The 22,851-nt window shown below is 56.6% G+C and overlaps 1 protein-coding gene across 6 annotated transcripts in view; it reads right to left on the bottom strand.

Annotated features, from left to right (window-relative positions):
• Positions 1 to 263: 263 nt before the first annotated feature.
• The window catches only part of PAK4 (p21 (RAC1) activated kinase 4), a 99,337-nt gene continuing 76,749 nt past the window's right edge, over positions 264 to 22,851 (bottom strand). For 3 of the 6 annotated variants that reach the window (XM_008173188.4, XM_008173187.4, XM_008173186.4), the window contains exons 3-9: positions 17,203 to 17,898; positions 15,585 to 16,058; positions 13,293 to 13,426; positions 11,522 to 11,648; positions 7,733 to 7,858; positions 5,564 to 5,698; positions 264 to 4,109 (exon numbers count right to left, since the gene is read on the bottom strand). In XM_008173188.4, coding sequence (XP_008171410.2) covers positions 3,954 to 4,109; positions 5,564 to 5,698; positions 7,733 to 7,858; positions 11,522 to 11,648; positions 13,293 to 13,426; positions 15,585 to 16,058; positions 17,203 to 17,898 — 1,848 coding nt within the window. In that variant the 3' untranslated portion in view covers positions 264 to 3,953. Of the gene's footprint in view, positions 4,110 to 5,563; positions 5,699 to 6,635; positions 6,712 to 7,732; positions 7,859 to 11,521; positions 11,649 to 13,292; positions 13,547 to 15,584; positions 16,059 to 17,202; positions 17,899 to 22,851 lie in introns of those variants that run through there. The other 3 variants (XR_010593534.1, XM_024109811.2, XM_042844912.2) reach the window with 3 other exon arrangements.

The following is a 22,851-nucleotide window of genomic DNA, read 5'->3' as shown; positions in this document are numbered from 1 at the left end:
GGCGGGGCTGGGCCCCAGCCTGGATTTGAAGATGGCAAGAGATGGAGAACGCAGTACGTCCCTCAGGAGTTCGGGCCCAGGGGTAATCATAAAGCGGTGTCTTCTTTCTAATTGGACTCTGGCTTCAACTTCCAGCCCATCTGTAACATATCGAGAGCAAGCAACGGGCCGCACCCCCCCACCCCCAGCTCTAGTCCCCGCAGCACGTGAAACTGCACATACGCCCCCCACCCTCCCCCGACAAAAACCACACAAGGCCAGCGTTTCGTTTTCCTCCAAAAAAAGAAAGCCTGTAATTGTCATACTAACCTCAACACTCGTGGAAAAGTTTTGCCTGGCTGAGGCCCACCAAAAACAAAAACAAGAAAGTCCCCCAAACCCAAACTCACAGCGCAAGAACCAATTCCGTTTTATACAAGTCAGTCCGTGGCTGATTCGGTGCTGGGAGCCTTTAGTGTCACGGCAAATCTGGCCAACCCCGCAACCCCCCGCCCCCCCAATCGGGAATACTGTAGTGTTACAAAATGACAATATAAATAGCGTCTTTTAAAAAAAATAGTAACAAGAAAACAAATCAGTAGTTGTTTCTAGACAGAGTTCACCAGTTCGCTTCGCCAGGATCCCCTCCGCCCCCCCTCGGCATTTATAGGCTGGTTTCTCAGAGGATTGGCGCACCGGGAAGGCTGTGATGCAGGGGGGCGCTAGTGTCTTACAGGGGTGCGTAACAGCCGGTGCCGATTGTCACAAGTCCGCCGGTGGCGTGCGCTGCCGTAGCGTGGGGAAGCAGGACTGCCCGGTCATTCAGTGAGCAAACTGCCGCTGGGGTTTTCCCCACAGCAGCAGGCGCTGCGGGAGGGACTGATTCAGAAAAAGGGGCAGTAGCTCTTCGGCCAGAGCCCAGCGCTGGTGGCAGGGGGCACCCGGAGAAGGAGCGAGCGAACGGAGTGGATGCTCAGCTGATGTAAACTGGGGGCCTGCAATGGGTCGACAGCCGCTGGGGAGCAGGCCCCACGCGCGTGAGGCTGATTTAACCAGGAGGGGAGTTGGCCCGGCACGCCCAGGAGCAGATGCTGGTACAGTGGCAGAAATTGGGACGAACGCCGGCGCCAGTGGAAGGACAACCCCTCCCCCCAGTCCTCGTGCCCCCTGGGAACGCTCGACCACACACCCCAGGTCCCACTGGCTCAAAGGAGACCCCAGATGCTGAGCCAGCCCAGAGGGACGTTGAGTGTGACCCACAAAGCCCTTCTGCTCCAGTCTCTGAGCCCTAAAGTGTCTCTCTCTCCCCCCCCCCCCCCCCGCCAGCTCCCACGCTCCCCGGGAAGCTCAGTGAGAGGTTAGGGGTCTGAGCACCCAGTAACACATCATGACCGGGTGAAGCAAGAGAGACAGGCAAAGGTCTGTCTCATTGATCTGAAAACCCCAACGAAAATAAACGGCGGTTAAACCTTCCCGTGTGGGGAGATCAGGGGAGTGGATTACGCGGGGGGGGAAGGAAGTCAGAGCCGGCCGACGTGGTTTATGTCAGAGCAGACCAGGGGCGTGAAGTGGCAAGGCTGTGTGTCCTGTACAGCACGGGACTGGCTCACACCCCCGGGCTTCGCTACAATTCAAGCAGGCTGAGAAACGGCAGGTGTCAAAGCTGAGAAAACCCCCAGGAGCCCAGGCAGGAGTTGGGCGAAGGGCCCGGGATGAGAAGGGAGAGCCGAGGTACAGCGCGGTGCCCGAGGGGCTGTATCGAACAAGACCCACCCCCACACCGTAAATCCGTCTGGGTGGAGCTCCGGGTTCGGGGGCCGGAGAGCTTTGCCTCATGGTCAGTTGTGGGTGGGTGTGAATCCACACATCCTGGGCACGCTGCCGGGCACGGCCAGGGTTTTTTAGTGAAGTAGTTTAAAGGTTTCAAAACACTAAGGCTAAAGCGCAATGGGGAAAGAGCATGAACTAGACAGCCTCCGAGTCGCCCCAGGCAGCCAGAACGGGTCACGGATTCGGCCGACCGAGCAGCACTGGTCAAACCTGCTCTCCCTAAAAACCCCGGGAAGACACTGGCGCAGTAAGAGCGGAGCTAGGCCGACACGGAGCGCTTTGGAAGATCTCACGCATTAGCCGACTTCCACCACTTCCGGGGCTGGCTCCCACGTGGACCGACTTCCGCTCTCCCCAGTGAGTTCAGGGGGGCCAATTCCCATCCATGGCAGGGTTAGGCCCAGCAAATAAAAATACCTGATTGGACCCACGTTCCCCCCACTTCCCCCGTCAGCCTCTAGAGGCAGGTTGCCCTGTAGTTCTCTTGCAGCGAGAAGCACGACTGATGGGCAGTTCTGCAGAGAAGAAACCAGGGGCCAGGGAAACCAGGTAAAATAACCGCAAACAATCCCCTTGTGCCTGTAACTAGCCCACTCCTGATGCATTAGGGGGGCTCCCGGAGAGAAGAAAAAAAGGCAGCGAACCAGTTGCTCTAACTGAAGTATCTAAAAGCGTGTAAAGAAAGACCATCCCTGGGCCCCTCCCACTCCCCAGAAAGCATGCAGAGGAGACATGCATGTTCATTGCATGTCGCGGGGGGGGGGGGGGGGATCCTCCTCAAAATGGCTCAGTTTCCGCACGCGGGACCCTCCCCGAGCAGCCCCCCCTGGCGCCCCTGGCAGAATGGAAAGTAGAAGCAACAAAACTCTGGCCCACGTTCGGGACGATTCTTCCTTCGGAGCCACGTCATGGCACTGCCGGGGAGCGGGCTGCTGGCCTGCCAGCCTCGGACCAAAAAGTCTCTCTAAGGGGTAGGGAAGCCGCCCCCCTTTCCTGGCTGGTGTCGGAGATCACAGCTCAGGCCAGCCCCCGCCCGATGCTGAGCTCCGAGCTCCCTTCCCACACCAATGCCCAGACCCGGTCACTTCCTCCCTGCGCTGAGCTGGACGCAGGGGGAAGATCCTGCCAGGGACGGGGAGCCCCCTCGGGCAGGATCTCTCGCGGATGAGCCAGCAAGCCCCAAAGCCCAGACTACACCAGAGATCTACAACGTCCTCTGGTCCCCGTAGGCCGCTGGGGCCTTCATTTCTCTGACCCCACAGGCTGCCCAAAACAGAGGGCAACAGGCCGGGAGCATTGGGAACCTCCCTCCCCCTCCACTGCAGAGACGCCAGGTATCCCAGCATGCAAGGCTGCACAGATCAAGGAGGGGCATTGCACGCTGGGATACCAGAGTCTCTCCCCACCAGTCTAGACGCAGGGGGCCGGAGTGGATTGCGTTTTGGAGGCCCCGGGGGACGGGTGAGCCATGCACTTGGGGCTACTCGGCTGGAAAAGAACCCATAAAGCAAAGAGGCCAGGGGGCCGGCTCCCTGCTCCCCCAATCCCAGGGACCGAGCAGGAGCACGCGTCTAGACCTCAAGGCAGAACGAGCGGGGAGAGGGGCACGGGGGCAGCATGGAGACCCTGCAACAGCAGCCTCTAGTCTCCTGCGAGGGACGGTGTGGTGAAGACCCCGAAGCTACCAGTTCCAGTGTTGAGTTGCTTAGTGTCTGTCGCTCCCGGCCCCGCCTCGTCTGTGTGTGTGTAAAAACTACCGTTTTGATCAGAAAGTTTAAAGTCCTTAAAAAAACCTACCCCCACCCCGCCTAGCTGGCCCCCCCACCTCCCCTCCACTCAGCAGCATGGTGCGACGGGCAGGAGAGCTCCTGCCACAGTCACGACAGTAGTGGCACAGTTGTAAATCCAGTTAGCGGAACCGCTGGCCCCGCCGGGACCCCGGAGGGACCGAGAGAGCCGGACGCTCGTGCCGCTGCTCTGGCTGTCGGGACCCGCCGTCCCTGGCGCGGCGGCCGAAGGGAACGGCAGCGGCGCCCTGGAGAACGGAGGGCCGGGGGCCGAGGCAGGGACGTGGCCGGCCGTGTGGGGAGCGGTTAGACGGCGCACGCGTCTCTCTCTCTCTCTCTCCGGTGCAGCCGGCGCTCTCATCTCATCCGGTTCTGCCGCATGAGCGGCACGATGCTGGAAGGAGGCCCGGCCTTCGCCAGGAAGGGGTGTTTCAAGAGTTCGCTGGCGGAGGCCCGCTGGACCGGATCTCTCACCAGCAAGCGGTCCAGGAATCCTTTCAGGGAAGGAGAAACCTGTTGAGGAGGAGGAGGAGGAAGGAGCAGTCGTGAGTCAGGGGCTGAGAAGAGCGAGTGCCACTGGGAATTAGAGAAGCCACTGCTGGAGGAGCAGGACATCAGCCCTAGGCTCCCCTGGGTCGGCCACCCACCCACCCGGATCCTGCAGCAGGCAGGGACTGGACGGGCTGGAGGTGGGGAAGGGAACGGGGAGAAGCTATGGACTGGCACAACCTCCCTCCCGCGGGCACAGGCCTCTTGAGCTCGCCTTATTTCACCCCAGGCCTTAAGTGCCAAGTCATCTGGGCACTGAAGTCAGATGCGGAACAGGGCAGTTGGCAATGAGTCACAGAGAATGTTACAGTTCCTGGAAGACATCTCCCTACCCACAGAGCAATCCATCCCCAGACATCAAACCCGAGTGCACGCGAGACACCCCTCCTCCATGCACCCAGAGAGACCCATGCTAACAAGTGACTCCGCTCTTCGGGTTTTATAGCATCCGTCCCCCCCGCTCTTCAGAGGGGGCCGGAGCACATGGAGGCAGGGTTCCCCAGGGGAGAGCAGAATGCAGAAAGCTCTCTGCCTCGGCTCTCCTGGGCACCTCTCTCCGCCGGCCGGAAGCGAGTCTGTAAAACGGGTGGTTGCTGTTAACTCCTCGCATGGAGGCTCCATGGTTCAGCAGGCCAAAAAAAGGGCAGGTTGCGCAGGCCCGTGGAGCTCAGCCCCCAGCTGTGGCCGCGACCAAGGGAAGCCCTTCGGTAGATCACGTACGAACTGCTCCCTTGTGTGCATACAGGGCGTCCCTGCCTCGAAGCGCTCAGAATGGACAATAGGTGGGAGGGGAAACCGAGGCACGACGCGGCAATGGTTCACCCATGCTCTCACTTGGAGAGCCAACGGCAGGAGTGCGAGCGCACACGTATATCACATACACGACGTGTATGGAGAGCTCACAACGTCATAGTTGCATATTCTCTCAATGCAGACAGAGGGTTTTGCTACACGTCCGCAGGTCCTGTCGTTATCCTGTTCCACACCCACCCTGTACCGACAGCTTCATGAAATCGAACGGGGAGAGAAGGGACTTGCCCAGGGTCATTCGGCAGCGCGGTGGCAGAGCTGGGAATCTGCCTCCCTCGGGTTCTTGCCACTCCCACCAGGGGCGCATTCGCGCATGGGACTGGATCTGCGTCTCATTCCCGGACGTGAGAGAGTCACCGTGAAACGTCAACATCCTCAGGGGGTGTGTCTGTGTGTCTCCTCCCCCCGGCCCCAAATACAAAGGAACCCAGTTCACCAGGCCAGCTTGCTAAAGCGTTTGGAGCGGATACCCAGCCCCCCATGGAAGCCCATCTGAGGGAGAACCAGGCCCACGCGCTGCGGAAGCTGACCACGCCTGTGGGTCTCCCATCCAGGTTCCTGACCCTACTTAACTCGGGAGAGGAGGAGATGACCAACACGTTCATTACCTTGTGCACATTTTTAAGTTTCGGGGGCAGGTTGTCCCGGATCATCTTCATTGCCTTTAAGGGGGGCTCATTGAAATAAGGGGGCTCTCCATCCACCATTTCGATCACCATCACGCCGAGGGACCAGATATCCACCTGCAAAGAGAGGAGAGATGGGCGAAAGGGAAGCGAAGGGACAGCGACTGGCGATGGAATGACGGGTGGGGTGGGGGGCTGCTGTGCCCCCAAACCTGCCCCACTGTGCTGGGCACTGCAAGACGCAGAGTGATGGGCAGTCTCTGTCCCCAGAGCTTACAGCATAAATAGACAAAAGGGAGGGGAAACTGAAGCACAGAGGGGAAGTGCCCGGTCCAGGAACAGCTCCCAGCCCAGTATCATAGAATCTCAGGGTTGGAAGGGACCTCAGGAGGTATCTAGTCCAACCTCCTGCTCAAAGCAGGACCAATCCCCAGACAGATTTTTGCCCCAAATGGCCTCCTCGAGGATTGAACTCACAACCCTGGGTTTAGCAGGCCAATGCTCAAACCACTGAGCTATCCCTCCCCCTGTTCTAGTCGCTAGACACTGTTCCCTGGGCAGCACATCGGTGTCCTATTTAAATCAGAAAGACCGGTGCCCTCGCCAAAGGTGAAAAGCACCACAGGGCCTCACTGAGAGAGCGATTAGGCCACACTCCCCCAGGCAAGGCAGCCTGGAGTCTGGATCCGACAGAGACGGCAGCCGCACGTTAGAAACACCAGTCATCTGGTATAGAAACCCAGAGCCTAGCCTGCTACACCAGATGACTGGCGTGTTTCTAAATCTGTCACCGCAGGAATCCAACCCCCGCCCCCCCTACAGTTTGCCCCTTGATTAGCAGGGACGTAAGCGTGTCTAGTGCTTTATTACGACATAGATGCACAGGAACGAATGCCATGAACTGAAAGCAAGCAGGGAGGTCTTCCAAAGACAGGGACCACATTCCGCGTCCGCGCCTGTTAGCATGAGCACTTCCCTTCTTAGGACCCAAACGCACTTATGGCGAGTTTGCATTTATACACAGCGCCACCTAGTGGCCTTTGTTGCTACACACGTGCCAGAAGCAGACGAACAGTCAAGCGGATTTCACGGCTACAGGAATAATTGGCCCTCTGCAGGGTTTGTCCTGCCTAGGAAAAGTGAGAGAGGTTCAAGCAAGGCTTAGTCCGCACATCTGATTTAACTCCGCCTTACATGATCTGCTTTTCCTAGTCAAGACAAGCCCCCGGGGTTTGGGAGCACGGAGAGAAAAACACACCCACCCACCCACCCTTTAGGGTGTAACCGTCAAGTTCACTGCACACCCACAAACCAAGGGGAAACATTTCCACTGCTGATCATTGAAACGTACAGGCAGGCAAAGTCAGGAAATTGCTGCTTGAGAACGTATGAGAGAGTTTGGTTTAAGGCTATTGACTTTGTCGATTTTGACATGTGATGCTGACAATTTGCAGGTTAAGAGCCACAAAGCTTTAACTTTTTGAATCTCAACCTCTACCGTCGTTAAAGAATTAACTGCCCCCCTCCCCTGCTTTTCTGAACTTCCCCCCCAACTGTGAACCTTTCGGTCTACAAAAAATTGGAAACAATGTGCACATATACACAGCAATCATCAGCATCAAAATTGTAGAACAAGACAAACTGAATTCTGCCCCACCGGCGACCTGGTGACCCACCGGCATTCTCACAGAGCTGCTGATCCAAGGACCAGTTAGCGTCAGTGGGACGTGGACTGGCTCCTGCCAGCTCATGCCACACGAGCTCTGGGAACTTGCTGTTCCCCTCTGCACCTGAGAAGCTAAAAGCTTCATCCACCTTTCCGTCCCGCAGCCTCTAGGGTTTAGCACTGCCGGGGGGTTACCATCTATTCATCTCCCTGCAGGGTGGACAGGTGGATCAGAACGCCCTTGGCTGTGCCGAGGCCCCCGTTTGTATCCCCGATTTGGGGGGAGGGAAGCATAAGTTACCAGCTTATTAAACTAGGGATCGCCCAGGCCCTGGGTGTTCGTTTCCCTGACACTCCGTCATTTCCATTGCTCCCATCTCCCTTCTCTAGCAGTGGCCTTTCTTAGCCCTTCGATGAGCCTTCTCAGGAAGGGGCCAGGATGAACGTCCCCCAGGGATCCCAGGGCCCTGCCCCTCTAGCCTTACCTCTGGTCCATAAGGTAGTCGGGAGATGAGCTCTGGCGCCATCCAGTAGGGGGTTCCCACCAGCGACTTCCGCCGCGGGACCTCTTTGTTCACTTGCGCGCAAAACCCAAAATCAGAGAGCTTCACCTAGGGAGAGAGGAAAGGAAAAGGGTTGAGAGTTAGCACAGGGAAAACGGCTGGCAGCGGCCATACCGGCCTGCAACGCCACAGAGAGCAATCCTTGACCCCCAGCAAGGAAGAGGGACCAAACATGCAACTGAAATGAGACCCAGGAAGAAGCAGCATAGAGGAGTCTGAAGTTGAATTCTAAAAATAGCCTAAGCTACTCAACACTTCAGCGATCAACGCCGGTTTGCAAAGTTGTTTAGTTTTGAAGTCCCTAATTCCTCCCCAGCCTCCACCCGCCGTGATCGGAATCTCCCAAGTAGGAGATTTACAATCCCCATATTCAGAAGTGTAAGAGCTTCACAGGAGTTTATCGGTGTAAACAAAACACCCTTTTCACATCGGCATAACTCCAAAATGGCTCAGATTCAAAGCTAAGCTTGGCAGGCAATTACTCCAGGATAGCCGGGGGGAAAAGAGACACAGGGAGTTACTGAGATTTCAAAATCTGCTATTGAACGGCATCTGCTGGGCCTGCTGGCAAACACCCTGAGAAATGAGGCGGATTTGCACAGGCAGACGGAAAACGGAGCCAAAGGAAAGATCATTCGGGCTTTTTTTTTTTTTTTAATTTAAAGCACACCAAATGCAAATCTGCATGAGGGACTGACGCCGCTTCCGTATGATTCGCTCGTGAGGAAGTCAGATTTGTATCCAAAGGGGTGCCTGGTGAATCGGATGGACTGCCCGGAAAGGCATGGAAAGGCCAAGACGCGTGCCGTATTGAAACAGACTGGTCGGTTTCATTACACAATCGTTTCTAGCTCTCGTGGGCTGGGTTAGGTTCTGAAAGAAGGTGAGCTTAAGACTTGTAACCATGCTGTTCAGACCTAGAACAAAGCCTCACCATGAGCCACAAAGGGAAAAAGAGCCAATTACTTTGGCTCTGGTAGGAAATTAAAAAGATGAACAACTTGATTTTAAAACGGAAGGGTTATTTAAAGAGAAAACATGGATATTCCATTACCAGTCTGACATTTAGCTCACATTTCTACCACGCTCTGAAGACGTACATGTGAAAAACAGCTTTTTTTGTTCCGCTTTAAAGGGGACACAATCCGCTTACACTATCTGAAGGGGTTTTTTAACCTACTTTTTACAACCGTTTTTAAAAGGATGGTAATTGAACCAGATTAGAGAACACGCCACTTCTTTCCCCACATTTGTTCGCAGGGCGCAGTCAATTGGATGGTTTCCCCTGCACAGCCCGCTCCCCTCGTCTTCCCCATACGATGGAAAAAGCATATTCTACATCAATAGGCAAGGAGGTTGTAAAAACAAAAACAGGAGAATTTGGAGAAATCCACACCCTTGAGCGACACCGTTATACCCACCTAATCCCCAGTGTAGACAGTGCTGCGATGATGGGAGACATAGCTACCGTCTCTCAGGGACGTGGCTTAACCACGGTGATGGGAGAAGGTCTCCTGTTGGCGTAGTAGTGTCTTACACAAGCCCCTAGTGACGACAGGGCAGTGTGGAGTTCTCACGCGAGTTAGCACATTGATAAGGGCTTATCTGCACTCTAACAGTTAGTAGCCTGGAGTTACCGCTGTCTAGCTAGTTCTAGTGAGCGTGGCTAGAGTGCGTAACACCCTTCCAGCTACGCAGAGCGATCGGATTAGCAGCTGAGTTGTTGTAGCGCGAGCCGCTGAGTCTCCACTGCAATATTCCCCCTTGAAACTCCAACGTCAGCAACCCTCAGCCATGAACAACCCCCCTCTAATGGACCAGCTTAAAGTGCCACTTAACCCAAGCTCGAGATTTCTGGGAGTCGGCTTAGGGGCAACACTCACGCTAACGCTGCGGTGGAGACGAGCCCTCTAGGGGAGCCGTAGCCAATGGCAAGAACCCTAGGATGGTGTCCCTGATGAGGCCACGGCACACCTGGTGGCTGAGCTTTGTGACTTTGTCCTCACCCACAACCACTTCAGATTTGGGGACAACTTATACCTTCAAGTCAGCGGCTCTGCTATGGGTACCCGCATGGCCCCACGGTATGCCAACATTTTTATGGCTGACTTAGAACTACGCTTCCTCAGCTCTCGCCCCCTAGCGCCCCTCTACTTGCAGGACATCTTCATCATATGGACCCGCGGGAAGGAGGCCCTTGAAGAATTCCACCAGATTTCAACAATTTCCACCCCCACCATCAACCTCAGCCTGGACCAGTCCACACAAGAGAGCCACTTCCTGGACACTACCGTGCAAATAAATGATGGTCACAAACATCACCCTATACCGGAAACCTACTGACCGCTATACTTCCCTACACGCCTCCAGCTTCCATCCAGGACACACCACACGATCCATTGTCTACAGCCAAGCCCTAAGATACAACCGCATTTGCTCCAATCCCTCAGACAGAGACAAACACCTACAAGATCTCTATCAAGCATTCTTAAAACTACAATACCCACCTGGGGAAGTGAGGAAACAGATTGACAGAGCGAGACACGTACCCAGAAGTCACCTACTACAGGACAGGCCCAACAAGGAAAATAACAGAACACCACTGGCCATTACGTACAGCCCCCAGCTAAAACCTCTCTAGCACATCATCAACGATCTACAACCTATCCTGGAAAACGATCCCTCACTCTCACAGACCTTGGGAGACAGGCCAGTCCTCGCTTACAGACAACCCCCCAACCTGAAGCAAATACTCACTAGCAACTACACACCACGCCACAGAAACACTAACCCAGGAACCCATTCCTGTAACAAACCCCGTTGCCTACTCTGTCCCCATATCTACTCTAGCGACACCATCAGAGACCCAACCACATCAGCCACACCATCAGGGGCACATTCACCTGCACGTCTACTAATGTGATATATGTGATCACGTGCCAGCAATGCCCCCCTGCCATGTACATCGGCCAAACTGGACAGTCTCTACGTAAAAGAATAAATGGACACAAATCGGACATCAGGAATGGTAACATACAAAAGCCAGTAGGAGAACACTTCAGTCTCCCTGGACACTCAACAATAGATTTAAAAGTAGCCATACTTGAACAAAAAAACCCTTCAAAAACAGACTGCAAAGAGAAACTACTGAGCTACAATTCATTTGCAAATTTAACACCATCAATTGGGGCTTGAATAGGGACTGGGAGTGGCTGGCTCACTACAAAAGCAATTTTCCCTCTCTTGGTATTGACACCTCCTCATCAATTATTGGGAGTGGACCACATCCACCCTGACTGAATTGGCCTTGTCAACCCTGGTTCTCTACTTGGAAAGGTAACTCCCTTCTCTTCATGTGTCAGTATTTAATGCCTGCAGCTGTAATTTTCACTCCATGCATCTGAAGAAGTGGGGTTTTTACCCACAAAAGCTTACGCCCAAATAAATCTTTTAGTCTTTACGGTGCCACCGGACTCCTTGTTATCTTTACCCAGCAATTTATCGGTTGCAGAGATACCGAAATGCGCCCCTAGGTGTCGCTGTCCCCACGGGAGAGGTGCAGCAATCCTCTGTTACCGCAGGACTCCCCAGCATAGCAGAGGGTGTGTGTGTGTGTGTGTGTGTGTGTGAGTGTGAGTGTGAGTGTGAGTGTGAGTGTGAGTGTGAGTGTGAGAGTGTGAGTGTGAGTGTGAGTGAGAGAGAGAGACTTACCTTGCCATCGTGGGTGAGCAGGATGGAGTCGCTCTTGATGTCTCGGTGGATGACCCCCTGGGCGTGGAGGACAGAAAGTGCTTTCAGGACAGCCAGGCAGACGGCGGCGATCTGCTCTTCATTCATCCTGAAAGCAGAGAAAGGTTCAGAGCACCGACAAGCCACCCGCCTCCCAGTGCTCTGCAGTAACAGGGGGAACTGCCCTGGCGTAGCGCCCAGCGTCGGACCGGCGGGAAGGGCTTTGCCAGCTCTCATTCCGCCTCAGACCCACCCTAGGTGGGGGAAGCATTATCACCACTTCGTAAATGGGGAAACCGAGGAAGGACTTGCTCACGGTCACACAGCGAGTCTGGCAGAGCCAGGATGGAAAGTCCCAGCCTGCCTTTAGCAGATACACCCAGCTCTGATCACTACCTGAACGCAATGGGCTCACGGAGAACTGCAGACCCGCAAGGGAGACCCACGCACAATGGGGCGGGGGTGCTAGGCAGAAAAGCAACTCAGAGAGCTACTCGGCAGTCCCACCCCTAGAACAGGATATGCCTGCACCCCAAACTCGCCTCTGGGGTACAGCTATGCTACACACGGAACCTGGGCTCTAGCCCTACCGTCTACACAGGAAGACCTCTGGCCTGGGTTTGGAGGGGTTTTAAGCCCAGCTAGCTGACCCAGGAGCGTGGCTGGGAGTCAGGTCTGCTGGGTTCTGTCCCCAGCTCCAGTGGGGGTTGGGGAGTCAGGATTCCTGGGTTCTGGCCCTAGATTTTCGGCTCTGCTTTAACTTGAGCTGGAACCGTGCACTCTAAAGCGAGGACACCGGCTAAGTCACTGGAGCCCTGATAACCCTCCAGTGCCCTTCCCACAAATCCCCCGAAGGAAAGATGAGTTCTCCCCCAAGGGACTGTGCTGAGACACCAGGAGTATTTCCCAGAGAACCTTGGGCTGGGTCCTCAGACAGCGCAGAGAGACAGTAACTCGGGTACGGCCCTGCAGAGTGGCTGCTCACACGCGGGCCGGGCTGGCCCAGGGAGTCCAGGCCAGTCATCCGAGCTGATTGGCCAGTGCAGATGTAGCCTGTCTGGGGCTGGCGCTAGTCTCTTTGGGTGGGTCATCCCTGCAGAGCGATACAGTCCCGCGCTAGCCTCCCCCGTGAGGGCAGCCACACTCAGGTTAGTGTAGCCAGTCACGGGTGCTGCGCTCCCCCCCCAGGGGCGTCGCTAGGGCTACGGGGGGCACACCCCATGGGTCTTCGCGCTGCAGGAAGCGGAGCCGCTCTACACCTCTTTCGCAGCGAATGTGTCTGTCCTGGGCGCACAGAGAGAATTGTGGGTAGGCACTGGAAGATTATCCGTGCTCGGTGATTTAGCCTGCGTCCTCACTGTGAAGTGGGCAGGTTACCAGCCTGCATGAAAGCCTCACTCGGGTCCGCATGGGCCAGCTAGCCTGGGTTCACAGCCCCACTGAACTCAGGGGAGAGTTGGGGCAGCACCCGAGTTAACCCTGCGGCGGAGAGAGACCCACAAACATAACCTACCCCTCCATCTCCCTAACCCTCTCCTCTCCTGCCCTCCGGCTTTTCACACTCCTGAGCTGGAGCTACTGAGACCCATCCGGCCTGGCTTCCCTGGCGTCCAGGCCTGGAGCCTGACACACACGCTCAGCCCTTGGCATTTCTAGTGCTCCTTTTGTATCTAGGACTTCCACGCCCGCTGCCGACCTTGCTTCAGAGGGGTCAGCTGGCCCAGGTGCGAGGCCCCAGGGCAGGATGTCGTACCTGGTGTGCGTTACGATATCCGTCAGAGCTCCGCCTTCTAGGAACTCCATCACCACCCACAGCTCGTCCCCCACCAGGTAGCTGTTGTACATCTCCACCACGTTCTCGTGCTGGTAGTCCCTCATAATCACCACCTGAAAAGCAGGGTGCAGAGCGGGGCATTACGGCCGGTGCCGGCAGAGGAACGGGGCTGTGGGGTTTAAGAGCCGGCAATGCAAACGAGGACGCAGCTCCATGACGTATAGAAGAAAAGCCTTTTTAGAAAGGAGGGGAAAAGAAACCTGACTTGAATGTGGGTTCACCCCACCAGAAATTCCACCCTAGAGCCTAGCTAGAGATCGGCTCGGGTGGCACTCGCTCTACAAGGAGACTGTATCCCTGTGGCATTTGCCATGTGGGCGACCGAAGTCACAGAGGGAGAGGTAACAGTAAGTGCTTAGTGGGGGAGGATTGGGCGTTGCTGGTTCGGCGATCGGGGAGGAACGAGGCTAACGGGGTCCCGCCCTAATGAGCCCATGCTAGGCACACATGGGGAGTGTCTATCCGAACCCATTAGCTGACCCGGGGTAGTGCAGAGGGCTCAGCGAGCAGCCAGCGTCTATCCTGCCTCCGCCCGCGCAGTCCGGAGACTCAGCTGAACGCAGGGGCTTTGCCAAGCAGCGAACTGAAAGGAGGAAGTCGCACTGCACCTTCAAGCATCGGGTGGCTGCCCTTGGGGAGCTCAGGGTCAGACAGACGGCCCAGGGTTAACAAGGACCCGTAACAGCGCCGCATTAACAGGCCTGTTTGATCAGCGACATTCCCCGGAGGTGCGTTTTGTGGTGCCTTCTCCAGCCCAGATTAAAGAGATTCAGGCAACGGGGCTGCCACAGGGAAGGCGATTTCTGCAGCTACATACAGCAGGGCTCCCAAAGCGCCCCACAGCACGGCCATGTCTCTGCCTCCTGGCTCCCTGCCCCCTCCCATTCCCTGTCACTCACCCCCCTTTCCAATCAAGGCCACCCTGTTTCCCAATGGAATCTGCTGCAGTTGCTCACACAGAGAAGTGACATTCGCTGCGCCCGATGCATTTTTAGCTCCTTACAGTTTCGCAGCTGGAAACGAGGAGGAGCCAATCGCCACGTGACCAGTCTGTACCGTGTGAACCACGGTGCGAGAGAAGCTGCGGTAACAGAGTCCAAGGCTAGGAAGCATCTCCTGAGATTCAGCCTAAATATTCCACGGTTTAACCGCATCCCATTTCTCCTAATTAATCCCCTTAGGATCATCCTAAAGGATGCTCCCTGCTCCTTTAAGTTCGCCCTCCCAACGCCTGGAGGTTTATCTGAGCCCTTCTCTTCTCCCCACTGCAGCCAGAAGCCAGCCCTTTTCCCTGAACAGACAAGTGCCTGTACCCGTAACCTGCCACTGGGTGACTTCACGGCCGTAACCTTCGCTAAGACCTGGTACAGCCAATGTCAGACTGGAAACTCATCAGGAGAAGGGGGCAGGGACCAGGAGCACCTATGTAACTGGGGAGCCTACATCGATTTTCAGAAGTGATTTCTGAGTCTAGTCTCATCACCTGTCAGTGGGAATTGGGAGCCCAAGGGCCGGCCCTGTGAAGGAATTTATGCACCTAAAGATGCAGACGGGCCCCTAGTGAGATTTTTCAAAATCATCTAAGCAGGTCAGGCACCTAACTCGCTCAGGCGTTTCTGAAAACCCTGCTGAACGCCCGCCTGCATCTTGAGTTGGCCAAAGACCTTTCTGCCGTTATCTTCAAGGCACTCAATGTCCTGGGCCCAGGATAGCTAAAAGACGGACTAAAACTCGGCAATGAAGTTCGCGGTCATCAGCGACACCCCTCTGTCACTATGAACAAGTTTCTGCAATAAGGGTGAAGCTCATCTGGCCAGGAGACGAAGCCGTTTCAGGGCCTGGTCTGAGACTGCAGAACGAACTCCCTCAGGAACGAAGGGTGAATTCCTTCTCCAACACATAGCAACGCACATGTGTACAGGACGTTCCAAAACATCCCCCCTCCCCACTTTCCCCCCAAATCCAGACACTTTCCACCCAGGGGACAGCATGACAGAACCAACTTCAAAGAGACTGGCCAAATGGACTGCTCCCCTTCCAAGTTTGCACCCCAATAGTGGCGCTGACTGCATGCCCCACGCTGACAGCACACCCTCCGGCCCGAAGGGGACTGCGGTCCCCACTATCCCCTGTCCGTAAGGCAGGGCTCTGAAGAAGGGGGGCTCCCCGCTAGGTGCGGAGAAGCTCCCGTGTGTTAGATGTGCCACCTACCTCATTAAACAGCAGTTCGCGTCTTTGCTGCTTCCGCAGGTCCATTTTCTTCACGGCCACCAGCTTCCCCGTGCTCTTGACCGTGGCGATGCAGACGATACCCGTGGAGCCTTCACCGATTTTAATGAAGTTGTCCAGGTAGGTCCGGGGGTCGCCCGGGTCGACCACCATCTGCAGGGCGGCTCGGAACTGTTCGTGGGAGACCCGTTGGGGCTCGCGCTGCGGGGAGCGGGGCTGCTGGGAGACCGTGGGGGGAGGAGGAGGCGGCAGCGGCTGGGAATAAGATGGCTGGGGGTTTGACTGGGGGATGCGAGTTAAGAGGGGCTCTGATGCGTGCGGGGAGATTCCCGGATGGGGCGGCTCTGGGTTTTTGGACCTCGGCTGGCCTGGCTGGTGGACCTTGGAGGAGCCACTGCTCCCGCTTACTGGCCCATTGGACGCCATTTCCTGGGGCCTCGCAGACCTGGGCTCTGCCTGCAAGGAGAGAGGGGAAAAAAAAAAGACAAACAGCACATCAGAAGCTGAACCTAGAACAGAGAGGCCGGGAGACCCAGGCCCCCCGCTCGCTGACTGCCTTCGCACGGAGCAAAAGCCGCTTCCCACTCCGAAATCTTCCCTGCCAATAGGGTACAGGGAGGAAGAGGAAAAGCCGGCAGTGTGGCATCCTCCCATGGGGTGACCAGAGAAGCCCTGCTGAGACAGTGTCTGAAGAGAGACAGCAGTGATTAGCATTTACCTATTGCTGAATGAGAGAGACAGAGAGAGAGATCTGCACTGGGATGGCTGTGGGGGAGAGGGAGTAGGTACGAGGAAAGGAAAAAGAAAACCAGACATCCAGACAGCAGCTACAGGTGTTTCTACCGGACACGGCCTTGCGAGAGAGGCCTCAAGCGTCCGTCAGCATTCCTAACGCACCGCGCGGGGCTGCAGCTGGAAGGACAGGGCAGCGGTGGTGCAGGATTGCTATGGGGAGCGCGGCGGCAGCAGGAAAGGTGCGCAGGGCGGGAGAGCTACCGAGAACGCAGAGCGTGGAGAGGAGACAGGTGCAGTTCCAGGAGACAGTGCAGGGAGCAAAGCTGCGTCCGGATGACAGCGCGGTGCGGCAGTGCAAGGCTTGCGAGAGGAGGACAGGGAGCCAAGCCAGTGGTGATGCAGAGCATGCAGCCGCTGAAGGAGACCAGGGTAGCGGTGGCGTCGGCTTGCTACAGGGCTCAGAGGCAGCGGTCCAGGGACCCGGCTCCTGCAGAGCGTGCAGCTGTTCGAAAGGAACGAGCCATCTTCGCTGCACGCTAGACGTTTAGCGCCACGATGCACAGAAGCGTCCACCAAACCATCCCGCCACCCACGCCAGCAGCCTGCCAGAAACACCTGGTTCGACAGGCCTTACATCGATCGAGGGGATATACCTTATGGAAGAAGCCGCTTAGCGGAGGATTAACTTCTGAAGCAAAGGAGGGGGGGTGCTTTGCCTGGGAGAGTGCATCTGCTCTGGGGGCACTGATGGCAGGCTGGGAGCGAACCGAGCCCGAACACAGCTCAGCCTTAGCTGCCGGATTGTCAGGAGGGCTCGGTTCTTACCTAACCTGGATCATGGCCTGAGGGGTGGGGGAACCTTTACCTGAGAACCTGTGCCCCTGACAGGGTCAGTCTCAGCTCGTGGATACGTATTAAAAGGCCGGCCAGTCTGCTGAGCTGTCTTCATCACCCCTTCGGAGACTGGGATGTTTGGAGTCCGGATATTGGGCCCGGAGAGCGGGCGCTTGTCCCGCGGGGATTGTGGGCTTTTCTCCCCGGTGTACGTGGACTTGGGTCTCTTATCGGAGGCGTCATTGCGATCCCGCCTGACCACGCGGTCGGCCGGCTCGCTGTAGTCCCGCTCCGCCGGGTAGTCCCGCCTCCCATCCCGGTCATGGGCCCTGGGCCTGCCCTCCTTAGAGGGCTTGTGGTACTCAGGAGGGGGCGGCCTGCCGCCAGGGTGCTTGGTGGATTTGCCGCTGGGCTCCTGCCCTCGGGGCTGCTGTGGGTGGGCCCGGTTCTCCTCCCTGTCCCGGTTCCTTTCCCTGTCCCGATCCAGCTCGTTCCTGGCCTGGTGGTGAGCCCTCTCTTTGTGGTCCTTATTCCTGTCCTCGAGGGGCTGGGCTTTGCCCGGCCCCTCGTTGAGGCCGTTCTGGTGGAAGAGCTGGTCACGGCGGGGCTGGAGGGGGGGGCTGTCCCGGCGCAGCGAGTTGGAGCGGGACACCGACATGTTCTCAAACTCATCCAGCAGCCAGGTCAGGGAGCCGTCCTTGGCGGTTTTGTTGCCCCGCACGATGGTCTTCGCGCAGGACATGGGATGGAAAAAAAAACACACAGACACACAGAAAAGAAAAAAAAAAGGAAAATGAAACGTCTGGTGGTGAACATGACGTGCCGGGTGGCAGCCACGCGGCTCAACTGGGAGACACACCAACAGGGACAAACAAGGGGCAGGCTCTTCACACCTACCAGTGCAAGCACACGCCTCCACACACCCCCAATGTGCTCACAGTCTCCAGGTCCTATCCACCTGGCCTCTCTGCTACTGCCAGCAAAGGCACTGCTAATGGGTATGGTGCCCGCTCCGGACGGAGAGGAGATCCCCACCAGCTCCTCTCAGGCAGGAGTCACCGCAGAGGCTCAGTGGGGAGGGATAGCTCAGTGGTTTGAGCATTGGCCTGCTAAACCCAGGGTTGTGAGTTCAATCCTTAAGAGGGCCATTTGGGGTAAAAATCTGTCTGGGGATTGGTCCTGCTTTGAGCAAGGGGTTGGACTAGATACCTCCTGAGGTCCCTTCCAACCCTGATATTCTATGAAACCAGCTCGCTGTTAACCCGGGATAGATCTGAGCCTGCCTCCAAGCCAGGCAGTCGCTAGGCTGGGGGATTTTACATCTTTCCTTGCAACGTTGACTGATGTCTTTTCTCTGCAGGTTAGAAAAGCCTGGAGTTTAACACTCCCAACCCCACCTCCTATGGGAACGTATTTTATCTAAACGGCGTCATCTCTGCTCATTTATGCAGGACGTGACTTTTCCCCACCTCCAGCTGTGTCGGATGATGGCCCAGTCCCCTCCCCTTCTCACCTGGCTGCCCTGTCTTACCAACTCCAGCCTGGAGAGGCAGAGGCTTTGCATGGGCTGCGGGTTTCTGGGCACCCCCCAGTTACGAAACGGAAGGGCTTGCTCGCCTGTCTGATCACGCAGGGACACGCAGCAATTACAAAACCGCGGCCTGCGCCTCGGCCCGACCTGAGCGTGTTTGCAGTTTGCTGACAAAACGAACTGGGATGGTGCACATGAAAACGTCACCAAAACAACCCACAGACACCACGTAACTCAGAACGACTGACATTTGGTTGAGCCGCCCTAGGGCGCAGCAGCTCGGGACTGGAGGCAGAGCTGTGTGGGAGCCCAGGGCTGGAAGAGCAGATGGTGCCGCAGGTCTGGATGTAATGTGATAGCAGGCTTGTGGGAGGTAGCAGGACAGAGCCCCAACCTTTTACAGCAGAAAGGAGAAAAGATTACTGGGTCCGTAAGCAATTTGTGGCAGGGGTGATAGAGGTGTCTAGCACAGCGGGGCTGTAGGTGGTGATAATACAGCCGTGCAGGCACGAGGTCCTCCCAGACAAACCCATCCTGCTAGCGGCTACAGCAGAGGGACCCGTCCTGGCAACACTAGGACCCCCGCCAGGAAGCTAGTTAGGGAAAGAAAGAGGGAGAGGGGAGAGAAACTCCATCCATGGGGCCGAAGAGGCGAGCAGGGTCTGTAATGCAGACAGCGTGAATGCAACCACCAGCCGCGTTCGAGCTCAGGTCAGAACCATCTCCACAACGGCTCAGCTGGTGCCCGAATCCCACTGACCGCTTCGGGGGCTTGCAATCAGCAGCAGCTACCATGCGGGAGAAGAGCTGAAGCGTAATGCAGAAAGTGGCGCAGAGCAGTTGCGTCTCTGCTGGTCAACTGCAGTCGCTTTCAGGCCCCCCAGCCTGGCGTGCTGAGAGGTCGGCTCTGTTAGTGGCTGGAGCAGGGGACTGGAGTCAGGGCCTCGGCGTGCCCCGTGTAGAATGACCAGACAGCAAGTGTGAAAAATCGGGATGGGGATTTTTTTGGGGGGGGAGGGGGGGGGGGAAATCAGGACATCTGGTCACCCTAGCCCCGTGTAAGAGAGCTGGGGATACTCCGAGTTCGTTAAAGAGGGGGCGCTGTGAAGCTCTTTGTCAAGCCCTGATGACCCTCAGAGGGAAGAGGAATGCGAAGAATTGCTACTACAAGCCAGAGGCACTTTGGGCTGTAGTCACCAGCCGCCCCACGGCCAGAAATTCCTGGGATCACAGATTATAAAGCCTCCCAGCCATTGAGTTTTAAGCCGCTCGGCAGAGAACCTCGCCCCTCCCTCCCATTGCTTGTTTACACTTCTTCACCCTCCTGTGTCCCAGGGAGCACAAAACGCCCCCGCAGCCAACTCCCTGGGCCGCCCTGTGCCAAGCTGCTCTTCCCCAGCTCTGCCTTCTCTCCGCCCGTCTCCAACTTGGCTTCCCTACCGGCAGCTGCTTCACCAGCCCCCGGCGGTCCAACCCCTCGCCACAAAAGTCTTCTTCCTTGCAGCAGCCGCTACCAGGAGCGGCCTTCCTGTAGCTGTCCACCTCTCCTTCCCGTTTGAAGTCTCAGCTAAGGACACAACTCCTTTCTTCCTGGCCTACGCCCCTGTTCCCCCTCCCCATCTCTGTACTGCACGAAACCCTGCCTGCACGCAGGAAGACAAGGCCTCGAGTCTGTGGGGCAAGACTCCCAGCGAGGTCAACGGGCCCTCTGCCAGAATAAGTCTTGCCAGAGAAGTCCCCAACTCGCTAGGGAAGATCGGAGGGCCGCTCCGCCTCAGGGCTGGAGCCCCAGCAGACTCTGGGGACTGCGTTGGATGGCCTTGGCGAGCGTCTCGGACGCGAGCGCGGAGAGGCCTTTGTTTTGCCACAAACACGCCTGTTAACAAAATGTGCAGCGGCAGCAGCTCTCTCTCCCAGGGGAAGCCTGGCCGACATCCAGCTGCAGCAGGCTCTCCGCAGGACGCTGCCTTCTCCCCGGTACTGGTTGGAGGAAGAGGCTGAAGCCTCGAACTCCATTTAAGAGCGGTAAGAGGAGGGGTGGAATACATTTAGGCTGTTTAATGCTTCGAGGCCCATGTCCTCCAGAGACCTGCCCGTGCCAGGGCCTCTGGGATCACTGGAAATTCACGCAGTGACCGTCGCATTTGTAACACACTTGTGAGCCCGCTTGGTGCTGAGAACTCCCGGGAAAGGCTTTGAGGCCGGACACTCCTTTCTCTAGAGTAGGAAGTGAGGCACAGAGAGATTACGGGCACCCAGGGAATAGAACACAGGTGTCCTGACTTTTAACCACTTCCTCCTCAATCCAGGAATATTTGAGAGTCCAATCGCAGACCTTGCTCTAGCCACTCACCTAGGACTTCCTTCCCGTGTGAATCTAGATATCTGGAAGACCAGTGTCCTACACCCTGAGGTTCCCGCACGGTGGCTGACCCAGGCTGCGATGATCCGCTGGTCTCCAGAAAAGTAAGAAGGTGCCACCTCAAAGCAGGAGGCACAAAAGAAACAGACTATTTGTAGATTGTATGGTCTTTTCTTGCACGTATCCTGCCTCTGCTATGGTGCGGAACAGGCAGCAAAGTGGAGGGAGAGGTTCTAAGTTCTCGTAACACAGATCATATCCCCAGGCAAGTGGTTCTATAGCCTTGGAATCCAAAAGGCACTTAAGGAACGGATCAGTGTGGTGGGGTCATGTCCTGCAAAGGTGCCTGCTCCCTCCTTCTGCTCCTGTCTTCACTGCACACTGCTGCAGTCCTCTCCATGGCTCTCACAGGCAGCTCCCGGCTGCCCTCTCCCCCCCAGCCCTGCTTTCAGCGACTGGGGTGAGGAGTGGGGAGGGTGACTGACAGCACTGGGTAAATTACGGGGGCAGCGTCACACACGGAACAACAACGGGGTTTATTTTTAAGCACCTATTGCAGTGCAATGCGGCAACCCGCCTCCCGTCCCCTGCCACGCGGTCGCCAGCACCCCCAGAGCACCGCAGGCCGTCCTCAAAGCTGCTCCCCCGCCAGATCAATACGCAGGCGTCTGCGCCAAGCCTCTGCCTGCACAGCACACGGATTTATACCGTGTAGCGTCTTTCCCGCAGAGCGCACGGTTGCCTAGTGGCCGACAGGCAAGACTCCGGCCGGAGCAGCTGAATCTCATCCAAGCAACCCCGTCCGCATAAGCTTGGAGTCCCACGCTGCCAGGGAAAGTGGCTTTGGATGCAGATGCAAGAACCCCCTGCTCCTCAGGAGTCCGTGGGCCTAGGAAGACACTTTCACCACAGCAAGGAGATGTGACTAAGGGGGCAGCCAAGCTAGGGCTGTGCTGTTAACAGATGGATCCCAGTCTTGGGGACAGCTGGGGGAAAGGTGAAAGGTTCAGAGGAGGTCCCTGGCAATGAAGAACAGAGTCGAGTCTGACCAAATGCCTGGCCCTTTGCCCTGTTTCAAATAGGCCTTCCCTGGCCAACCTCAAACGGCCGAACAAGTTCTCAATAGCTACATTCTACTCTGAGCAGAAGGCAGTGGTGCAGGCAAAGGCCCTGTGGGGAAGAGACCCGTTATCTGTCTGGCCCAGCAGGCCAGCCATTTATGGTGTTGTATATTAACGATTACCGGCAAGCATCCAACAGCGTCAATACCGGATGACCCACGTGGAGAATGCTCATGTAGGAGCAGCAGCTGCTGCCATGTTTCATGCCCATCAGCAGTCTCTGTGGGGACACTGCGATGCCGAGCTACAAAGCTACAGTCCTACAGAACCGCACACAGTTATGCCAACTCTACCGCTCGGCGGTGAACCGGGGGCACTGAGGAAAGCCGAGGCACGCCGGATTGACGTCGTCGCTCCACGGTACGTGCCAGGACGAGATTAGCAACGAGGAGACCCACAGCCAAACCCAGCAACAACTTCCAGCAACACTTGTTCAGTTTCAGCAGCGCTCTTGGTTCGGACAGATCAGGATGGAAGACGAGGAATTCCGGCGCTTGTTTACAGAGGAATGCCGCCACGGGGCCAGCGATTACGCTGGCGCCAAAAGGGATGTAGAAAGAGAGGAATCTCAAGTAGGAGCAGGGAAGTTATAGGAGTTCTGTATCTGGCGCTGGTGCGACTGCTGCTGGAATGTGTGCTCTGGTATCCGCAATTCAAGAAGGACAT

This window comes from Chrysemys picta, chromosome 17 (assembly GCF_011386835.1).
Source record: "Chrysemys picta bellii isolate R12L10 chromosome 17, ASM1138683v2, whole genome shotgun sequence".
Taxonomy (NCBI): Eukaryota; Metazoa; Chordata; order Testudines; family Emydidae; genus Chrysemys; species Chrysemys picta.
Note: the sequence above shows the minus strand (reverse complement) of the source record. Positions and strands in the feature narration are given on the sequence as shown.